The following is a 21,666-nucleotide window of genomic DNA, read 5'->3' on the forward strand; positions in this document are numbered from 1 at the left end:
TTGTCCGCCCAGGGCTGATTTTTCCGTCGGTGCAGCTCAAAACCACTGGGTTACACCTGCTTCGTGAAGACTCTTCCATATCAGCTCACGGCGCTATCGTGCAGATTCCGCCTCTGCAGTTGGCGCTTGGATGTTTTCCCTTTCCCGGTTCCCACTGTGGAACCCCAAGTCCGTCTTTCTTGGTTGAGAGTCTCATTTTTTCACCAGAGGCTCTTCCCCACTGACGGTCTCCCACTCTTTCCCAAGGGGAGGACGACTCTCCTTGAAGGTCAGCTCTGGTTCACAAAACACTGTTTGGTGCTCAGCACCTGTTGGTGGCCTCCCCTTGCTGCGTTGACGGTGAATCCTCCGCCCTGGCTTTCTAGGCCTCGGTCTCCCTGCGTCCCCGAGTGAATGCCACGGCTCCAGCCACGCCGGTTCTCCCCACTCCCCGCTGCCCAGCTCCCGTGTGCCCGTGTGCTGCTGCGTGTCAGTCCCTCCTCGCAGGGTGTCCTCGGCCACCAGCGTTCGCAAACGTCAGATGAGCATCCGAGTTCAAGTTCCTCTCACTCCCTCGGGATAAAACATGCTCTGGTTGTCTGACACCCGCTGCGTTTTGGATGTGGCTTTCTCATCATTCCTTCACGAGCATCTTGGGGGAAGGTTCTGTGTCCGACTCGGAACCCCGTGTCCCGTGGTGCCTCCCACAGTGCCTTGCACCCAGCTGGGTTGCCGTAAACGGTCACTGAAGCGAGCTGTCTTCTACTTTGGAGCTAAACCGAGTAAAGCATAAATTGGATACAGGGCATCAAGATGCGTGGGTAAGGCTGGAGCTCACGTCGCCTTGTTGGAAGTGGAGCTGGCACTAAAACTGAGTTTTACTCTGTGTTTGACATTGCCGCTCCCCCGCCCTGCCCTCCCTCCTCCAGGCTGTCCATGTCCTTGGCGGGGACCGCAGCCATCGTGAGCCGTCAGCACCGGGTAGAAACCACTGTCGTGTGATGTTAAGGCCATTCCATCCTAGCGTTTTATTATTTGGTTGGCTTTTTGAGAGTAAAACAATAGCCATAGACACTGAAAAATAAGTTTCGTTGCTTGTTTGGTTGGTTTCATTTTGTTTTATTTGTTTCATAGCCATTGTATGAACTCAGAGCCTCTATCAAAAAGAACACACGATTTCCCAGAGCTCCTGGGTGGGCTGAGCCCAAAGTCATGATCGAGAGGGAAAGAGATGGGAGCTTGTTTCTCTTCTGCCGTCCGAGTGTTGTGTTCTGAATTCCTGCTCTGTCATCTCACAAGTAGAAACGCGTCAATTTAAAAAGTGAAATCAGAATTCGTATTCTACACCCTTTAAAGGCTGCGAGTGTTGGCATGAAATCATTTCTTTCCTACCTGATGAGGAACAGCCACATGTGTCGATTATTTTAGCTGCTTCCGAATGCACTTAATGGGCTACATTAAGAACCCAATCGACTGACAGGACATTATTAAGAATATCACTATGTGTCTCAATTTGTCTTTATAGGTCATTATTTATCAGCTAAGCAGTTGCTGCTCCATAAAACCAGCATCCAAAGCCGTTGCCGCGACAGCACACATTTACTTTAATATCTCCAAGCTCTTTTGACTTTGCGCCAAAGACGTGAAATAAGTCATTTCGCTGCCGTGCGCGTCCATCCGTCACGACCGTGGGTGACCCTCGCTGGTCCCTGAGGCAGAGCCTCTGGGATCCGAAGGCAGCATCTCACAGCGGTGACCACATGCAGCTTCCTCATGGCTGCAGGGTGACATATTAGGGGATGTGGCAGCTGCTGGGTCCAAATATTAATTTTTTATCTGTTTAAATTTCCAGCATGTCTGCATGCTGTGCAGATTTAGGAGACAAATGGAATCTTCTGCTTGCTGAAAAACGAGAAATGTATTTATTTCAGCTACAGCTAGCACTCCATTTTCAGGCTACCTTGTCACGTGTTCATTAATTTGCTTGTTTAAAGTGTTAATTCGCTGCGGTTATTAGCAAGGAGGCGCATGGCCACAAACAACTGGGATTCCGTCTGCCCCTCCCCTTGTGCCCACCCTGCACCAGGCACCTGAGACAGACTGAGCAGAAGAAACGTGTCCTGGGTCTGTCTGCTTTCCTCGTCGCCTTTCATGAGTCTTGCAATTAAAGACTCTTCGCTATAGGTGCGCTGGTGACAAATAAGAATTTATTTACGAAGCAGCCGTGGGAGGAATCCGAGAGGCAGCCTCCAGGGCGGGCGCCGTTTTTAGGCAATCGGTGTGTTGAGATGTCGTCGGGGTTTGCCCCCTTTTTTTGGTTACAGGCAGAAGGTCACCTGCAGATGCCTCGCGGCACAGATGGGGCTTTAGGATGGGACGTTAATCCTCACGGAGGCTGCCGCATCCGTGGGTCGGAAGTTCGCTCCCTGCATTTTAGTAACTGCAGTCCTGGCACACATGGCACAGCCAGGTCCACTCTACGTTGCAGCCGTGGTCGTGCCACTGGGCTGCCTCCAGCTGACTGTCGCGTGGGGCGGGAAGGCAGGGACAAAGGGACGGCCTCTCTGCTCTTTCTTGCCCAGCTTCAGTGGCTTTTCTAGGCTGGTGTAGGGAGACGGAGCGTGTAGGGCCCGTGCTGACGGAGAAGGGGCTGCGTCTGTTAGTTCCAATGAACATTGAGGATTATTTTTTCCTTCTTTCCCCTGTGCCGTGGGCTCTGCCAATGTGGTGTCTTTGCTGGGTCCGTTTTGATATCTTTCCCGGGCAGTAGATGGTGACTCCATGCTTCCTGGTCCAGTGTGGGGTGGTCACAGTACATGGGGAAAGAACTCACTGTTTAATTCCTCAGACTATTATTTGATTAAACAAATTAAATACTCAATTATAATTATATATCCAAGGTCATTTTCCCGAACCATGCTGAAAACTCTGTAAGTACAGTAGCTATTTAAATATTTTTGTTGTTTGAAAGAAAATAAGATTTTTCAAATGCTCAACCTCACTTATAATAAAAGAAATACAAATTAAAGCAGTGATATATTACCAATTTTCTCCAAACAAATTAGCCAAGGTTGTTTTCCTGTTTTTACATGTCTTAGTGCTGGCAAAGTTATGATGAAACAGTCTCATGAATGGCTCTTGGAAATATAAATTGATATAAACTCTCTGGAAAGAAATTTGTACTACCTATTAAGGATTTTACTTTTTTTTCCCCATGCCTGTAGTGGTTGGACATGTTTGCTCTGAAGTCAGTCTGGATGTGACAGGTGTGAGCAAATGACTTCAGCTCTCAGGGTCTGAGTTTCCTCATCTATAAAACAGGGACAATAACACTTCCTACTTCATCTCTTCAGATGAGATTATGCATTTGTAATAACGAGTACAGCGCCTACTATATATTCAGAGCTCAATAAATGTAAGCTATATAATAACAAAAATAGGAATTATTCTCCTTTGATATTGCCCTTTAGGAAACAATCTGGAACACAGACAAGGATTTATGCGCAAAGATTTTATCATAGCCTTAATTATAAAAGTGGAGACAAACTGGAATTTAAATGGTCAAATCATAAAAAAAAAATGCCTTTTTTGTGTGTGTTTACTCCATGCTGGAATACTATGTAGCCAGGAAAAATGATGTGTACAAAGAGTCCCTAAGGACATGTGGAAATGCTGATGGTATTGAGTAAAACAAGTACTATGTACCCACATTTAATATAATCTCTTCTGTGTAAAAGTCTATGTGTGCAAAATTGCATAGAAAAGTAACTAAAAGAAAAAACATCAGTGTTAGTTTTGACTCTGAAAGGCATTTTTAAGGTCATTTTTATGCCTATTTATACTTTGTGAAAATATTTTTTGTGTTTTCTTCCATGGTGTGCTTTGTAGTCAGAAACATAAAACCTCAAGGTCCCTGTTTGAGCCTGCGGGGGCTGTGTGTGTGTAGACCCCGGGCTTGAGCCTGGCGGGCCGGACACTTGGAGCCCGTCCTGCCGGGGCCGCCGGCTGCTGCCCGAGGGAACCGTCCTTCCCCGCCGCGAGTCAGACCTGGTGTTAGTCCGCGAGCCCTCGTTGCTCTGCTTTCTGGCTGCTTTCTCTGCAGGCCGTTACTCATTTTGAGGGTCTCCCAAGGAACTCGCTCCTACACAGTGATTTTGACTTCAGGCCTCTGAAGATAAAAGTGTTTCCCAGGTTTTAGGAATTTATTCTTTTCAGCACGGTTTAATAAAAATCAGTCAACCGGCCCTCCGGGCATATTTACCTAAGTGGTCGTCTGCCGGGGCTTGTGTGTGGCAGGCCCGGGACGGGAGGTTTGCATGAACAGGTGCACACGAGACCCACGCAGATGGCCGTTCTGGAATGAATCTGTTCGTAGGGCTGGTGTGCGGCGTGACCTTCAAGCACAGAGTGAATGCAGTCAGTGAACAGGAGTCCAACCCTCCAAGCTCGGGTAGTCGCCGCCCCGGTGTGACGAGGAACTGTGAGCTAAGCTGATTGGTGTGGTGCTTCGGGCGATCTGAGGTTGATTGTTCTGTGTGTTCAGGTGCCATGACTTGGTTTCCCCATCACCCTGGGGCACTCACTCCGTCACACAACGTGGCGTGTCGCATCTGTGGCCTAACATACATCCACGGAAGGAAGCAGAGGCCCCGCAGGGTTCAGAGTCCCTGCGACTCGTGGCCCTTTCCGTGGCTCCTGTCTGTGTAGCCACGTCTGACCCAGCAGCCGTGTCTGGTTCGAGGCCTCCGGAGACTGGATTAGGAGGACGGAAGAAGTTGCGAGTTGCGAAGAATCCCTGCATGTACCCTGAGAGGCAGAGAGACCCCAGCCAGGAGGGGTGTGAGGACGGGACCTGCTGAGGGAGGAGGGAGGGTTCGGGAGGGTCAGCAGAGCCTCGAGTGGCAGAGACGGCAGGTCAGGTAAAGAACGAGAGGCCGTCGGCAGAGGTGGTCATACGAGGCCATCAGAGACCTCTTCGAGAACAAGACCACGGCAGAACCGTGTTGACAGCAGAGTGTGGGGTGGGGAGTTGGGGGCCAGGAAGTTGCACGAAGGGAGGCAGGAGACGGGGTGTTGCAGAGACGAGCTTGGGGGCATAGTCAGCGTGGAGCGTGTTGAGAAAGTCAGGAGAGGGTGAGGAGACATGGGGGACAAGAGGCGGAATAATGTTGAGAACTGGATGGAGAGTGCAGGTGGAGGAATTAGCCCGTCCACCCTGTGAGATGGGAGGAAATGAAGTGAAACTGGGACTGGGGGGTGTTCTGAGACTGGAAGGAACGGATCCCAGGTGCTCGAGCTTGTCGGCGTAGGTGAGATCACCTGGGAGGGCAGGGGGGGTGGTCACTTTGAGAAAGGTAGGAGGTGCGAGACCACCTGTGGGGGGAGCGAGAAAGGACGTCGGTGACCAGCCCAGCTTCCTTCAGAGTAAGGAGCACACGTTACACTCCTCATTTAAACAGAGATCCCTGAGATCACACAAATCCGCAAATATTTATTTATTACACCCTCAGAACACCGCAGTGATCTGTTCACCCTCTCTTCAAAGCATCCCCTGGTGATTATCCTTCTGCGTTTCTCTGATTGCACACTAGAGAAACTCCGGTGACACACACCTAGTCCTGAGACCACGCACACCTGCAGGTCTTGTTGGCGCCTGCCCGGGTCTGAGAGCTCTGCAGGCGTCTGCATTAGAGAGGAGGAAGCCGTGGCTTTTCAAACAGTGGAGCTTTGTTTTCTAGGTTTTCAATCCTGACATTTACCCATCGTTGGGTGGGCATAAAACCCTCTCATCTTCATGTGCTCTTGCAACTTGCAAAGCTTTTTGAGTTTCTCTTTGCACACCTAGGGTTGTGCTCCTGGCACTGTGAGGAAGGCACAGAAAAAAGAAGAAAATGCTTGGCATTGTGTGGACACCAGGCACCAAATCAGAGGGAAATAACCTCCCTGTCACATGTCCCTCGATACGGTCATCGCTTCCTTGGCAATTTACTGAAGGGGTATAATGAGGATTGATGGGGCTCCCAGGATATCATGAATTGTTCCTAATGCTGGCAAAAGGCTGCTTGTAATTTGAAACTCCCGAAGTTCAGAGGAAGGTCAGGGGCTGTTAGTTTGTGTGCTGCTTCTGGAAGATTCCGCATCATTGAGGAGGATTCTTTCGGCTTAACTTCTGGCGTGGCTTAAAGATTCCAGAAAGGGTCTCTCGTGGGTGAGCGGGCGCTGGGCACGGGAGTGAGATCTGCTTCTCCAACAAGGAGACACAGCCAATGATCAGGAATTAAGAAAGTGCCACCAGGGTACAGAGAGAGAGACCTGTTTTAACGGATTCAGGGGCAGGCAGTCTGTTTTACCAACATGGATTTTTTAGTGAAGATGTTGTTAGAAATTACAATCTCTATCTACAAAGCCTTGAAATGAAACAAGACGTTTCGGGGCCCTGCCTGGCGCGTTAGCAAGTGCTAACTTGAACCCTGCAGGGGGAGATGAAAGGGCCCTGTAATCAGAACTCGGCTTTCCTAGATCTTTACTCCTTTTCCCTGGGTGGGTAATCGGGGCTTGTGGATTCTCTCTTGCCTTTGGAATGAAGGTGGTAAGTGGGGCCTGAAGGGTAATGGCCACTCGAAAGCAGGACTGAGGAAGCTGCCACCTTCTGAAGCTGAACACAGGCGAGCTCTTTATTAAAGGCTGACTGTTATATGAGTGAGAGCAGGAGGCAATGCCGGCTGGACAATTTGTTTTATAGCTTTAATCCCAGCTGGTACAGCAGAGCCACCATGAACTGTGTATCAGGTCGTAACAACGACTTTTCAACTCCAGTTAAAGACTAAAATTTTCCAGCAACTGAGTCCCATGATTTCCTAACCCCAACCCCTGCATCCCAAAGGCTGGGACTGGTGCCCTGATTGGAGGCCCCATGTGTGAGAAGGAGCCTTGTGGGGGGCTCAGAGCCCCTAGGAATGGGGGGCCCCTTCTCTCGAGTTCCCGGAGCTCTGGGGAGATGTTGATCGTACTGATCTTCCTGTTTCCGGCAGTTCTTCCTGTACCTGGAGCAACTGTCCATCACATGGCACTTCGGTACTTGAGGGTCGTTCAGTCGGAAAGGGATGAGAACTCGGTCACTGTGTGGGGCCATTTGCTGAAAACCTCAGACACCCGATTTGCACAGGCCCAAGCTCATGCTTTGCTGGCATAGCTGCCCTCAGGCTACTGTCACCGTCTGTGCCGCCCTGTCGGTGACTGAAATCCTCTCTGCCCTTCGGTGCAGTGATCAGACTCTGCTCACGAGCCTCCGGGCCTTCTCTCTGCTCCCCCCAGACTGCCACCCTCTGTGCCGGCGCTGTGCCGCCGACCTCCACAGCACCGGGAGCGTCTGCCTGCAGTGCCAGAGTGCCCGCCACCTGCTGCTTGGGGACCACTGTGTCCCTGCCTGTCCATCAGGATACTACGCAGAGAGCGGAGCTTGCAAAAGTAAGTGCTGGGCTCGGGCGCTGCGGCTGCCTCCTGAGGTTCTCCGGGGCCGCGGCTGGGGCTGGACCCCCCGAGGACAGCGGAAAGCGAGCCCCCCACAGCGCCGCAGCCGGACCCAAGGCCGGGCAAGCTCGCCCTGCTGGGCTTGGTCACCAGCACTTGGGACAGTGCTGTGCGAGGGACTCTGGCTTCTCAGTTTCCGTGTCTGTTCCCTCTGCAGGATGCCACTCCTCCTGCAGAACCTGCCGGGCAGGAGGACCGTTCTCCTGCTCCTCCTGTGACGCTGGCCTCCTGCTGTCCCACCTCGGCACCTGCAGCGCCACCTGCTTCCCTGGGCACTATCCTGATGACAGCCATGTTTGCCAGCGTAGGTTCCCCGTGACCCTTCTCTCCTTTCCTGCCCCCTTGGGCCACTGAGAGAAATGTGAGGTTCTTGCTTCCATTTCTCACCCGACAGCCTTTATCTTTACAAAGGAGGAGAACTAACCTGCGAGGGCAGCGCTGTGCAGCTCGGACAAGCGCTGAGCTCAAAGAGCCAGGCTGGTGTGGGGGAAGGAGGACGTCTCCTCTGTGAACGCCAGCTGTGTGACCCAGGACAGGTTAATTGCTCTGTCCTAGTTACCTAATCTAAAATTAAAAGTGTTAATCTTTTTCATCTTTGTAGTTTCTCTCGGCATCCAATTCTATGACCCTGGGCAGAGAGTGGCACTCGCTCTAGTACGCAGTCGATGAACTAAACACTTCTCTGGGTTTAATTTGTCTTCTGCGTGTATGTGTTGAATATTGACAATGTACAAGACTTTATGTGCTGCAGAACATTCCATTTCTGCCCAAACGGTAGTCGTTTTGTCTTGCATGAGAGTTACGTGCATTGATGTCTTATTTCTCAAAAAAGTCAGAATGTGATTAATTACCTTGAGCCAGACACAATGAAAGAGGTAGGATAAATTAGGGAAAGGGTGAATCTGGATGGAAAAGCATTAGGAAATCCTTTACAGATGAAGGAACATCGGGACAGGCTAAGGCAGCTTACTTTATTTCAATCACTAACGTGCCATTTGTAGAAAATAAAATTTGTTATGCTTTTGAAAATGACAGTTACAAACAGTGGTGATGTTTCAATTTTATGTTCTAGCAAGTACCTTCTTGAAGGAATTATGGAATAGTGGTTAGGAGAGTGGATGTGGCCTCAGGAGACTAGTGCAAATCCTGACTGCCGCTTACCGGCTTCATGACTTTGAACAAGTCAATTAACCGCTAGGCCTCAGCTTCTTTTTTTGTAAAAGTGGGATTCTAACAGGCTGTACGTTCTAATTTTGTGGCACTTAGCACAGACTCTAGCAGAGAATAAGCTGTCAGCATAGATTAACCATTCTGTTATCATTATTGTCATCATCATCACCTGGAATGAGAGGCAAATAAAGTGGTAAAAGGTATTTATATTTTATAGACAGAACGATAAGATATTCCTGTTAGTTCCCTGAGATGTTTGTAAGGATTTGCCTTTGAAATGAAGTTATATGGAACTCACCCTTTTACATCATCTGTTGAGATACCAGAGCTAAAAACCTTTTTTGGACCAAAAGGAAGATTTTTTTTTCTTAATTTTTATTTTTATAGATTTAGGGGGTACATACTTCTTAAAGTCTTTGTTCATTTTTTTCTTTGTTTTTGTCTGACTGGGTTAATTTAAAAGGCCTGTTCAAGCTCTTAAATTCTTTATTCTGCCTGGTCTCTTGTTAAAGCTTTCAACTGTATTTTGTAATTCTTTTGATGAATTTTTCATTTGTGTTTGGTTCTCTCTTTTAAAATATCTATTTCTTTTTTTTTTTTTTTTTGAGACAGAGTTCGCTCTGTTGCCTGGGCTAGAGTGCCGTGGCGTCAGCCTCGCTCACAGCAACCTCAGACTCCTGGGCTCAACCGATCCTTCTGCCTCAGCCTCCAGAGTAGCTGGGACTACAGGCATGTGCCACCATGCCCGGCTAATTTTTTCTATATATATTTTTAGCTGTCCAGATCATTTCTTTCTATTTTTAGTAGAGACAGGGTCTCGCTCTTGCTCAGGCTGGTCTCGGACTCCTGACCTTGAGCGATCCTCCCGCCTCGGCCTCCCAGAGTGCTGGGATTACAGGCGTGAGCCCCTGAATATGCTTTTCAACCATCTTCATAACCACCTACCACGACTAGGCCCTACTTTATTTTTAAAGTCACAAGTTTATCTTTGGAATATCTGTCAAACACTTTGCCGAAATTAAGATACACTACACATAGTAATCCTAGTTAAAAAAAAAAAAAAAAAAGGATAAAAATTTAGTTTCATATAAGCTTCCAACAGTTAAAAATATTCTTTTCTAATTATTCCCAAATTGAAAATCCCGTTTAAAATTTTCCTGGACCTCAAATTACCACTCCACATATTCTAATGAATATTTTATAGCAATAGCTTTCCTTGTAGGTGAGACAATAGCACTTTATTTCTTTTTATTTTACAGGAAGGTAATTTTCCTACATTGTGCGATGCATTTTGATACCATATAGATCTAAAACTCACAGGATGGGTCAGGCGCGGTGGCTCACGCCTGTAGTCCCAGCTACTCGGGAGGCTGAGGCAGGAGGATTGCTTGAGCCCAGGAGTCTGAGGTTGCTGTGAGCGAGGCTGACGCCACGGCACTCCAGCCCAGGTGACAGAGCGAGATTCTGTCTCAAATAAAAAAAAAGAGAGGACAGGTGGAGCAAGGCTCTGCGCCTGCAGGGCAGGTGTGTGGGTCTGCTCGGTGCCTGGGTGACTGCAGTCCCAATCATCCGGCCGTTTTCTTTCCTGTCTGCGCAGCGTGCGACGCCCACTGTCGGAGCTGCGACTCGCAGGCCGGCTGCACCTCCTGCCGAGACCCCGGCAAGGTCCTGCTCTTCGGGGAATGCCGGTCCGAGGGCTGCGCCCCGCAGTACTACCTCGACTTGTCCACCAACACGTGCAAAGGTGACGCTCCTCCTGAATCGTACAGGTTGTGCTTTTACTCAGACACCTCTCTGTAGACGTCTAGTCCCCCACCCTGGGAAAAGGCCAGTCGTCGTGGGTTTTGACTTTCTCTGATGCATGCGTTCATTCTTTCCTGCGTTTATTAAGCAGTAATCTTGGGGACCTTCTGTGTGCCAGGCACTGGGCTAGGGACTGGGACCTAGACCGGACGTGGCAAACTGGAAATGCTCAGGTTGCATTTGGCTGTGGGCATGTGTCGTTTAGCCCCAATAATGTTCCAGCGCTTTAAAATCTTTCATTGTTTGCCTTTTAAAATCAGGAGAATTCACATACAAGAATTGAGATTTTCCAGGGGGTTTTTTTTCGGGGGGAGGAAACAGGAGATCTGGCATTCCCACCGTGCAGCAGAAGTAGGTTGGAGGTTGTAGCCGCCGCTGCTGCTGGAGGGAGCAGGGTGTGTCCGGGCCGCCATCCTCACCACGGCCTGTTCTCTCTCACCCTCACCGGCCGGTTCAGAGGATTTAGGTTGTTGGCTGCAGTGTCGCCCTGGCAACCTGCACTGCTAGACTGCAAGGTTAACAAGGTCAGGTGTGATTTGTTCGTCTCTGCCTCCCATACTTAAATGAGTGAACACGCTCCCTGTCCTCCAGGGGTTCATAAGGAGCTAATGTCACAAACCAAGCCCCCTTTTCCTTGCTCTCCACCAGCTGAAATTCTTGCTGTTGGAGCGGCGGGGCTCAGCAAGGCTTAGAGCAGGGAAAGAACAAGTTTTTCTTGATCTTGTGTGTTCCCCTTCTTCGTTCCCTTCTCCTTCCGCATTTCCCTCCATCGCTCTGGTTCTGGCAGAGAAGCTGGAACTCGGGTGTGGAGGTCAAACATCTGTCGCGTAAACTGGGGGTGCTTTAAGGCCCTGCAAAACTGCACTTTCCATCCCGAGGATTCTGCGTGGTCGTCAGCTTAGGTGGTCCGCTGCGCTTGAGACCACAGGAGCTTTTCTGGTTTTTCCCTTCTAACCAGCGGCTGTGCCAGTTTGTGGTGAAAAACAAGACTATCACAAATCCTGCCTGTTGTAAATGATTTCATAACGATGTTGGCAGATTCCAAGGCTCTGTTTTCGTGGGATTAACTTAATAAATCTTGGAGGCGTGTGTGCTGTCTTGCACATTTACCTGCCTCTGTGGGACTTAGAAATATTGTATCAAGTTAGAGAAAAGGTGGCTAGTGAGAGGTTTCTCCAGCTTCTTGGTGGCCAGAGAAGGAGGGACTGAGGTGCCCTGAGTGGAGACATGTCCCCAAGAAAAACGGTTCAGCCCCAAATATCTGTTGAGCTGTTGCTGTATTGCCAGGCACTGTGCCATATTGTGCTAATTCTTTACCTTCGTTATTTCATGTAAGCTTCACAATAGCCTTATGCAGTGGGTACTGTTCTTATCCCTGTTTTAAAGATGAGAAAACTGAGGCTCAAAAGTTTAAGGACAGTACGTAGGATAAAGCCATGACTGGCATACAGATTTGCTTCACTTCAAAACCCACGAACTTAGCCTATCTCGGCCCGTCTTCCAGGCAGGGAGGATTCACCTTATCGGCCGGAACACGGGCTCCCAAACCTGAGTTTCTGGCTGCATCAGAATGGCCTGAGCCGTTAAAGATAACAGCAACGGCAACACCGGCATAACGATCACAGTGACAGAAACACTAGGAGCCGCAGGTTTCGCCAACCCCAGCCAGCCCGAGACTGACGTGCTGGGGCTGCCGCTGAGCCTGGTCGTCTGTGTTTCTCTCGGTCCCCCTGGGTTATCCGGGTACAGGTCCAAGGTTTGACTCCGTTAGAACAGAAGCCCCTCGAGGGCAGGGTCTGCACCCACCTTTTTCATACCCTCCTCCCCGTTTGGTGACACCCCACAGCGGCTGTTGAGCAAGTGAACACGTCAACACGTCAGTTCTGCAGCCCCAGCTGAGACCTCCTGTGGCTTCAGTTAGCCCTTCTGGATGGTTTCTTTTATGCCCCTTTAATTCTGGTGTCATTGGCTCTCGCTGCTGTGTTGGCGAACGCCCACGTGCCTGCGTCCGACGTAATCAGGAGACAGTAAAGTTCAGAGACGCGTTCGTACCGCTGCAAGCAGAACCTTGTCCGAGCTCGCGTACCTCACCTCTCTCCTGTTGTCCTCAGTTCAGTCTGCAGCTGCAGACAGGCGCCTCGTAAAGTAGCCCCTGGGGTTGAGGGAGGACAGGCGGGAGGCGACGCTCACGCGGACTCTCTCTCTAGAGTGCGACTGGAGCTGCGACAGGTGCGCCGGGCCCCTGCGGACCGACTGCCTGCAGTGCATGGACGGCTACGCGCTCCAGGACGGGGCCTGTGTGGAGCAGTGCTCGCCCTCGTTCTACCGGGACGGGGGTCTCTGTACGAGTGAGTGTCGGGGGCCCCGCCCTGCTCCCCAGCCTCGGCCGCCGCTGTCTGTCCTGTTCTGGGAAAGACCGACGGCAGCTTGACCCACTTCCTGGTTTCTTTCCCAGGAGCTGGCTTTGTTGTCATGGAAGTTTTCCTTTTTCCTGTTCCCAAGCCCTAAAACAGCCTTTGCCAAAATCTGAGGCCAGTAGGGGACCTTCGGGCCTATCTGGCCACACGGACAGAGAGGTGTTGGCTGTTGCTTTCGGACTTTGTTAAAAACCGAGCAACCCTGACCTCCATCTGGGAAGGTCTGTGTGTCCCGGGTGTTCGCACGAGACCGTGCCATGACACCGTCTGCCCTCGACCCTCTGTGCCCCGTATGCCTCACCATCACCTTGTCTGGCCCAGTACCCCGAGCCTCACTGCAACACCACAGAGTCCTCAGACCCTGGAATCCCCACCAAACGTGCACAGACAGCGTTCTAGAAGCATCACTGGGAGACTGATGACAGACTTGGTTAGTCAGGAAAGATCGACGTTTCTGCAAAACAATACCGAAAGCCAAGGACCAATTACTAAATAACAATTGCTATCTGCCAATTACTTTCCAGTTTATCTAACATTTTCCGTTATGTAATTTGATCTCTGCCCAGGGAGGTGGGTGGGACTGTGTTTCCACTCCCATTTCATAGGGAAGGACACTGAAGCTCAGGGAGGTAGAGGAACCAGTCCCAGGCCACCCAGCCAGTGGGTGTTGGAGTCACAAGCAGAACCCGGCTCCTGGGGTGCTCTGACAGCGCTTCGCCCAGGACACCGGGCCCTATTGCTGCCCCCCCACAAGGGCCGGGACCCCCTGGGAAGGCCACACAGAGTTCTGTGTGCTGGACTTTTGTCTTTCAGGCTGCGGAAGCCACTGTCTGCAGTGCCAGGGTCCCCACGAGTGCACCCGCTGCGAGGGGCCCTTTCTCCTCCTGGAAGCCCGGTGTGTGCAGGACTGTGGGGCGGGCTACTTCACAGACCACGAGAAGCACGAATGCACAGGTAACTTGGAGGCCGAGTCAGCTGTGCTGACCCTGAGGCGGCCAAGGGCATCTGAAACTGGAAGCAGAATGGAGGGCCAGGAGGATGGTGGGTCTCCATTTGTATCCGCCATGTTGGTTAGAGAGGACATAGGGGTGCAGGCCAGTAATTCTCTTGCACAAATCAGTGTTATCCCTAACGATTCTCACGGAAGCAAAGCCAGTATTTTGTGGAATGTGAAGCTTATGTTGAACTACGGGGAGGGCCCCGCTGGGAGGGCATCGGCCACACTGACGCGGACGCAGAATTTTCACTGTTAGACTGAAGCTCCCGCGATTCTGATAGGGGCATATTGTCCTTGAAGAATAGATTTTGCGGGACTATTTGGTGAGATAAATTAGGGCTTTTATTATTAAACTAAAGTTAAAGCCAAAGCCCTAATCTCATTGTCCACTGGATTATGTGAGAGTTTCCCAGTCTGTCCTCATCGTTTCTATCAAAACCTGGTCCACCAGCCCCAATACCTGACTTCCATGATGACACCATGAGGCAGGCCCAGCATCTTCCGTCTCACCAGATTTCTGCCGTCCGCGTCACCTCGTTTAATATTCACAGTGACTTGGTGACGTGTGGCAGACACTAGGGATCCTGTTTCACAAGTGAAGAAAAAAGACGTAAAAATGTCAATCAGAACAACATGAGATCAGATACGAAACTCGAGTTTTCTGAATCCAATCCAGGGCCCTTTGAACTAGACTGTGCAGCTTCTTTACAACAAAATCTCAAGTAAGAACGCAGAAAAATTAGGTAGTAAACATTCGAGTCATAGAAGATTATTCACGTGAACCAAAGAAATAATCTGATGATCCTTTAAATATGTGGATCTCCTCATGCATTTAAAATCCTACTGCTACTAGTACTCATCATCGTCATCATCGTCATTGTCACAGGTGCAGTGGTGGCAGCACACCTGAGCCCTTTCTGTGCCAGGCCCTGTTCTAGTCAAGGCGCATTATAACACGCGTGATCTTCCCAGCAGTCACTCGCATTGGGGCTGTCACTGTGCCCACGTTTAAGACGAGGACATCATGGCACAGGGTGTTCACAGAACCTGCCCAGGGCGGCTGCTGAGTGGTAGAAGGATGTTCAGAAGGAGCCTGTGCACTCCATCGCTGAGGCGGCCTCTCGTGCACGTCCACGCGGTCAACTCTAAACAGCCCATTCACGTGCTGCGTTTGTGAGCAGGGAGAGCTCTTCTCTGTTAGGTTCCTTCTCAGGGTGGATCCGCTGCCTGGGAAATTCTGTAGGGAACCGGTTGGAATTCCCTTTTGTTCCATTCGGGGATGGTTGTTGCTTGCACCCTAACTCGTCCGTCCGCAGTCCCCTCGTTTCTTGCCCTGGTGGTCCTGGCTGGTGTCTGTGCCTTCGCGGTGCTCACTAGCATGTCCTTCCTCGACAGCCTGCCCTCGGGGGTGCTTGCAGTGCAGCCGCGGGGACCGGTGTCACCTCTGTGACCGCGGGTTCCTGCTGCAGAGCGGCCTCTGCGTTTCCAGCTGCCTCCCTGGCCTCTCTGCCCACCCCGCTAACGAATCGTGTGCCGGTAAGTGCTTCTCTTGGTCTGGGCAGTTCACTGGTCATTTCTCTCTGCGGAGGCTGAGTTCACAAACGTGACTGATTCGTATGATCTAAAGGAAACTCCTCGTGCTGCCAAGGAATAAGGGACTCTTTACAGAATGTGGAAAATTGGGAAAACTCAACTTCTGTGATCTTTGGAAGAGAAAAGGAAGCGATCTATGCTTTAAAAGCCACAGCTACTGGATAGAAAATTTGGCATAAAGCATAGCTATGTTCCTGAACATAGGCAGTCACAGAAAATTACACGTATGCTGTATTTACATGTCTAATTTATGGACTTATGTTTGTCTAAGCCTTTGGAGCTGATTATGCCAAGCTGCAGTGGAGATAAATTATAATAAATAACGAGCAGCACGCGGAGCCCCCACTGGGTGCACACGTGCAGTGGACGGATTTTAAGCCACCCTGTTTGCCATTGAGAACAAGGTGACATGTTAAAGGAATGAGCTTTTCTCTCCAGGCACATTAGTGGACACTCTGCCTTAAACAACAAAGAGAAGCAAATTTTAATGCAGAGAAGCATGGGTTCACCCATATTGCAGCAATTATCGTTCCTTTTTCTTCTATGGATGAGTAATATGTGAATATACCAAATTTTGTTTTCCCATTCATCGATGGGTGGACATTTGAGTTGTTTTCAACTGTGAGTTACTATGAATAGTGCCGTTCTGAGCATTTGTGTGTAAGTTTCGCGTGGGCAAACGTTTTCAGTTCTCGAGTTTTCTCTCTGGAAATTGTAGGAGGTGGTCTAAAAGGAAATGACCGAAGTTAGCGGCCTCCAACCTTTTTGGCACCAGGGGCCACTTTCATGGAAGACGGTTTTTCCTCGGACCCAGGGTGGGCGTGGGGGGCTGGTTTAGGGCTGATTCAAGCACGTTACATTTACTGTGCACTTGATTTCTATTGTTATGACATTGTGATATCTAATGAAGTGATGATACAACTCACCATAGGTCGGGGACCCCTGAGCACTAATCAGCAAATGCACCAAGCCTAACCTTCGGATTCGTGTGTTTTCCAGGCAAAACACACCCCCCCAGGCTTCATGTGAACGGTTCCCTGACGCTGCCCATCGGCTCGGTGAAGCCGCTGGACTTTTTCCTCCTGAACGTCCAAGGCCGGGGGGGCAGCGTGGACGACCTCCTGTTCCACGTGGTGAGCACCCCCACCAACGGGCAGCTGGTGCTGGCGAGGAACGGCAGGGAGGTTCAGCTGGGCAGGGCCGGCCGTTTCAGCTGGAGAGATGTGAACGAGAAGAAAGTGCGTTTTGTGCACAGCAAGGAAAAACTCAGGTGACTCGGTGTGCGGCTGTTGTCCCTGCTCCCTTTAAAGCAACCCCCCTTCTCAGTGGCTGTCCCCCCTCGTCCGGGGAGATCGATCCTCCAGAAGCACCAGACGCTCTCAGCTGCCTGTCTTCGTTTCCCTGCAATTGCTCGGAGAGTGTGCTTCTGTCTGAGGCGTTTTCATTTCATCGCATAACGATGGGTAATTCTCTGATGCCACAGGAAAATTCCTGGTACAATCATCCAGATTTTTCGCCCAGCAGAAAGACAAGTGGTTACATCCCCAGAAGCCACGACTATGTCCTCCAAAGTTAGGGTGATAGGCTGGGAGCGGGGGCAGAGAGAGGTGTCGTGTGGCCCCTAGGATCTCAGAGTTGGAAGGAAACTTAGAGTGACAGTTAACTTCGTATCCTCCACATTATGGGATTAATTGTGGTTAATTTTTAAGCCCGATCCAATTTTCCCCAGATGCCTAGCGTATTTCTGGCGTTTTCCCCACCCCAGCTGACAAACGCTTCAGGAATGCAGCTGAATGTTAACACGAGCCCAGGCAAATATAGCCAGATAATTAGCAGAGTAATCTACTCAACTGAAATCAGAGCATGCGTCCCCACGATTAGCCTCCTGGATTGTGTTTCACCCTGCTCTGCTTCACTAGTGCAGATAATTCAGCATAGATTGTGTGCATAAACAAGGCACTGAAATCCAACGAATGTGATAAGAACACAGTGAATATTTTCTGCTGTCAGCGCTACACTTGAGGGTTTTGTTTTTTTTTCCTTTTTGAAGTTTGGGCTGGGAGACAGGTGGGGAGAAAGCAGGTGGCCCTGTCTTTATTGTGGTTAATAGCTGCTGGTGCCACTAGCCTCAGGAGACCACGTTGCAGGAATAAGAACAACTAACAGCTATTGAGCCTAACGCTGAGCCAGCCATCGTGTTAAGCACTTCACGTGAGTTGTGTGTGTCATGTTCCTGGTATACAGACGAGGAAACTGAGGCCTCGAGAGTATGAGTAACCTTGCCCCAAAGCTTGCAACCTGTGAGTGCAAAGCTGGGACTCCAAGCCAAGACTCTGATTGTACAACCTAAGCCTTTAACCATGATAATTTCCTCCTCCCTAACACACTAGGAACAACAGGCCTGTTTCCACGGTCAAGGGTTAGACGGAGCTTGAAGCTCTGGCGTGTGATGCCGTAGACTTGCTCTTCAAATCCCTGCTCTGTCTCCTACATTCCTGTTTTCATTTTAGAACGATCAAGTCTTATTATTGATTTAACAGATAGCTAGTGGGCACCTCCTGAGCACAAAGCCTGAGACGGCAGAGCAGACTGGTGCTCGGGAAGCTTCCAGGCCCGAGGTGGGGGTCAGGCACAGGGCGCACGTCTTCAGCGTGGAAGGAGGCAGGTGTGCAGTAACACGTGGTCGGTCTGCTCTTCGCACGTTGAGGGTAGAGAGGAAGAGGAGGTCGTAACTATCTGAGGATGCCAGGGAAGACCTGGTGAGAGGAGAGAGGTGGTCTTTGATCTGGGCCTTCAAAGGGGTGTCGGGTTTTGGCAAAGTAGCGTAGAAAGCGCCCCCAGCGGATGCAGCAGATTCCGGCTTGCAGACTGGGGCGTGGCCGAGACCGGCTGTAGGGTCGCTGGAGTCCTGCGAGCGCGTTTGCTGCAAGTGTTGTTCCCAAGTACTTCCACCACACATGCCCGTGTGCGTGTACACACACACGGAGCCACGGAGCTCTGCATGTGTGGCCGTTCGTCTGGGAACCGCTGGTGAAAAGCATAAAGCTTCACAGACAGCGAAAGCTAACCCTCTTGTCAAGATAACTCCTCTTCGCCTGGTTTCTTGCACAATCTTAGCTTCGCTCCCCTGACAGGACAGAGAGTGGCGGTTTAGGAAATTCCTGCAGTGCTCCTTTAGAGAATCCACTTTCATTCTGGATTCTCTTTGTTTAAAAATGCAAACAAAAGCAAGAATGAGAGGAATAGTAAAATGAGGTTGGTAGAAACTCAAGAAAAAAATGAAATAATTTAATTCTCTGAATAGTGCAAAACCTGTCACGTAAGTTTGTGTTTTGTTTTGTTGTCAAGAAGATACTGACCGTGATTCCTTAGGATTGGAATTCTGTGGAATGGAGCTCCTTTGGGATCAGAGTGGCCCGTGGTGTAAAAGACGAGCTGCAGACGTGTTGACAGCTGTGGTGACGGTGGTGAGCTGGCATTACTGAGACGCTCAGTGCCCAGTGTCCCCCAAGCCCGTTTTCCCTGTTTGGCTGGGAGTGACCCCCTGTGGCTCGTTCCGCTGCTTTCCTCAGTTGCCTCCTCTTGAAGCCTGAAGGTGGTGGGAAGGGCAGGATTTAAATGGGGCAGAAAATGAAGGGAGGATAGAAGAGGAAGGAAGACCAAAATACCTTTTTTAAAAGAAATTAGTTTATTTTGAGGTATACTTTGCATTCAGTAGAATTCCCCATTCGAGAGTATATGATTGTTAACAAACGTGTACAGTCTCGATGTCCTGTGACCACAACCATGGTCAAAATAGTAACATAAAGCAGTTCCCTCTCTCAGAAAAATCTCCTTTTTATGATTAGTCCCTTCTCCCAAGTCCCTGGAAACCACTGATCTGTTTTTCACCCCTTTAATTTTGCCCTTTCTAAAGCGTCATGTGAGCAGAATCGGTGTGTAGTCTTTTGTTTCTGGCTTTTGCCGTAATGCTTTTCAGATTCTTCCACATTCTTTCACGGATAAGTAGTTAGTTCCAAGAATACCTTTGAAAGAACCTTTAAAACAATGGTCCCTATCATGGGCCAGAATTCAAGAATTCCCGTAGAAGATTAATCACCCGTCTCACCAGCGCGGTGAGCTCTGGGCTTGGCTTGGCTGTGAAGGTGGACACTCCTACCTTCCCTTCCTGCACTCTCTGAAGCTCCCGGAACAGCAGTTTTACAGGAGACAAGAACCACAGCAAAGAGTGAGCCTTGCATTGTTATTAGTCGGGACTCTGGTTGCTGGTAATGGAGGTCAGCTGAAACCAGATGCAGCAAAAGAGAAAGGCTTGTGACACTGCAGGAGAGACTCAGACCTCAGACACCAAGGCAGCCGTGCTCCAGGGCAGGTCCACAAGCTGAGCTGCTCTCGTCTGGGTCTCTCCGCCAAGGGGCCATTCGCCTCGCTCTGGCAGACAGGCTTGTCCCCCATCCACGAGGGGGACTCTGGGTGCCACAGTCAGACGGTGAGACTGGCTGCCCACTGGCTCTCAGGCCGGCTCCAGATTTCCAGGAAGGAGTGAGCCGTCTCTCCCCAGTCCTGTCTGCAGTGGGGAGGGATCGTCTGTGACGCAGCATGTGGACACTGTCCTTGGAGGCTCCCCCACGCAAAGGGGCAGGAGTTGGAGAGAGGGTTTGGTGATCAGAGACTATGGAAGATTCCTTTCGGCCGGGCGCGGTGCCTCACACCTGTAATCCTAGCACTCTGGGAGGCCCAGGCGGGAGGATCGTTTGAGCTCAGGAGTTCAAGACCAGCCTGAGCAAGAACAAGACCCCGTCTCTACTAAAAAATAGAAAGAAATTATCTGGACAACTAAAAATATATATAGAAAAAATGAGCCGGCGTGGTGGCACATGCCTGTAGTCCCAGCTACTCGGGAGGCTGAGGCAGGAGGATCGCTTGAGCCCAGGAGTTTGAGGTTGCTGTGAGTGAGGCTGACGCCATGGCACTCTAGCCCGGGGAACAGAGACTCTGTCTCAAAAAATAAAAATAAAAAATAAATTTAAAAAAAAGATTCCTTTCCATTCTTCAATTTAACCAGTAGCCTGTAATATACTACTAACCTGTCTCCACCTGACAACTAATAGTTCAGCCTTTTATAGATTCACTTTAGAAAAATAGGAAACAAAATATTGACATAATTATTATTATGTTATAATGAGATCTAAGAACACAGTATTTTTTGCCTGTATCTCACTTTATTCATCTTCATTTGGTACTTTTTATTTATAGTGTTCCATTGCTATAGCAGTTTGATCCAAATTCTTATCTATGCCTAATCTGAAAATATTTTTAATCCTTACCTTTCTAAAGGCTAATATGATGATTGTATTTTCTCATCTTTTTCTTGGGGACTTCTTTAGGAAAGGTTACTTTTCCCTGAAAATTAGCGACCAGCAGTTCTCCTCTGAGCCGCAGCCGATCAACGTACAAGCGTTCTCAACACAGGTAATCAAGGTGCCGAGCCGTGAATAATTTCACTGCCTGCTGATCTGATTCTAAAGCGCAAACCGAGGTTTCTTCTGTTTTAGCAAAAACGATTGAGCTAAATTAATCTTAGTTTCCTCATGAAATGCCCCTGGAGTAGTTTTCAGTATTTCGGGTAATGGCAGCAGCAGCGATAATCACAGATACGTCTGTTGACTCTTCCTCGTGTTTCCTGTACGTAACCCAGGTAATCCTCATGCCGATGCCATGGGGTATGATTATCCCCAATTTACAGATGAGGAAACTGAGTCAGAGAGAGGCTGAGCAGCTTGTCCGTGAGTGACGTAGCTGATAAACAGAGTCAGGATCTGTGCCCAGTAAGCCTGACTGCAGAGTCTGTGTCTGAACCGTCACACAATGACGCCTTCGTTATTATGCTGAATCTGACACTGCCTTTTGGAATAATTTGAGGCTGTTCTGTGGTTATGACTGTCCTTATTCTCAGGTAAATGAGTTTGTTGTAGCAAAACATCTCTCTCGGGTGTGTGGAACTTGTCTTCAGAGCATTTTATGAAGGATCGACTTAAATGCGGAGCCGTGTGGTCACAGATAAACCCAGGCCTGGGGACGTCACGGTAGAGGCTGCAGAGCTCGGCGTGGTGGCTCTGCAGACTCACCTCTCATCGCTCATTTCTGTCAAGTTCTGCTTACGCATCCGGAATACAT

General features: G+C 49.8%; 1 protein-coding gene across 2 annotated transcripts in view; it reads left to right on the forward strand.

The window, feature by feature from the left end:
* Window positions 1-21,666, forward strand: part of FRAS1 (Fraser extracellular matrix complex subunit 1) — a 244,094-nt gene that overhangs the window by 141,407 nt on the left and 81,021 nt on the right. For both annotated transcript variants that reach the window (XM_045536898.1, XM_045536896.1), the window contains exons 21-28: window positions 7,294-7,446; window positions 7,667-7,813; window positions 10,277-10,423; window positions 12,690-12,830; window positions 13,713-13,853; window positions 15,292-15,432; window positions 16,489-16,759; window positions 20,877-20,961. In XM_045536898.1, coding sequence (XP_045392854.1) covers window positions 7,294-7,446; window positions 7,667-7,813; window positions 10,277-10,423; window positions 12,690-12,830; window positions 13,713-13,853; window positions 15,292-15,432; window positions 16,489-16,759; window positions 20,877-20,961 — 1,226 coding nt within the window. The remainder of the gene's footprint in view (window positions 1-7,293; window positions 7,447-7,666; window positions 7,814-10,276; window positions 10,424-12,689; window positions 12,831-13,712; window positions 13,854-15,291; window positions 15,433-16,488; window positions 16,760-20,876; window positions 20,962-21,666) is intronic.

The sequence above is a fragment of the Lemur catta genome, chromosome 24, assembly GCF_020740605.2.
Source record: "Lemur catta isolate mLemCat1 chromosome 24, mLemCat1.pri, whole genome shotgun sequence".
In the NCBI taxonomy this organism is placed as follows: Eukaryota; Metazoa; Chordata; class Mammalia; order Primates; family Lemuridae; genus Lemur; species Lemur catta.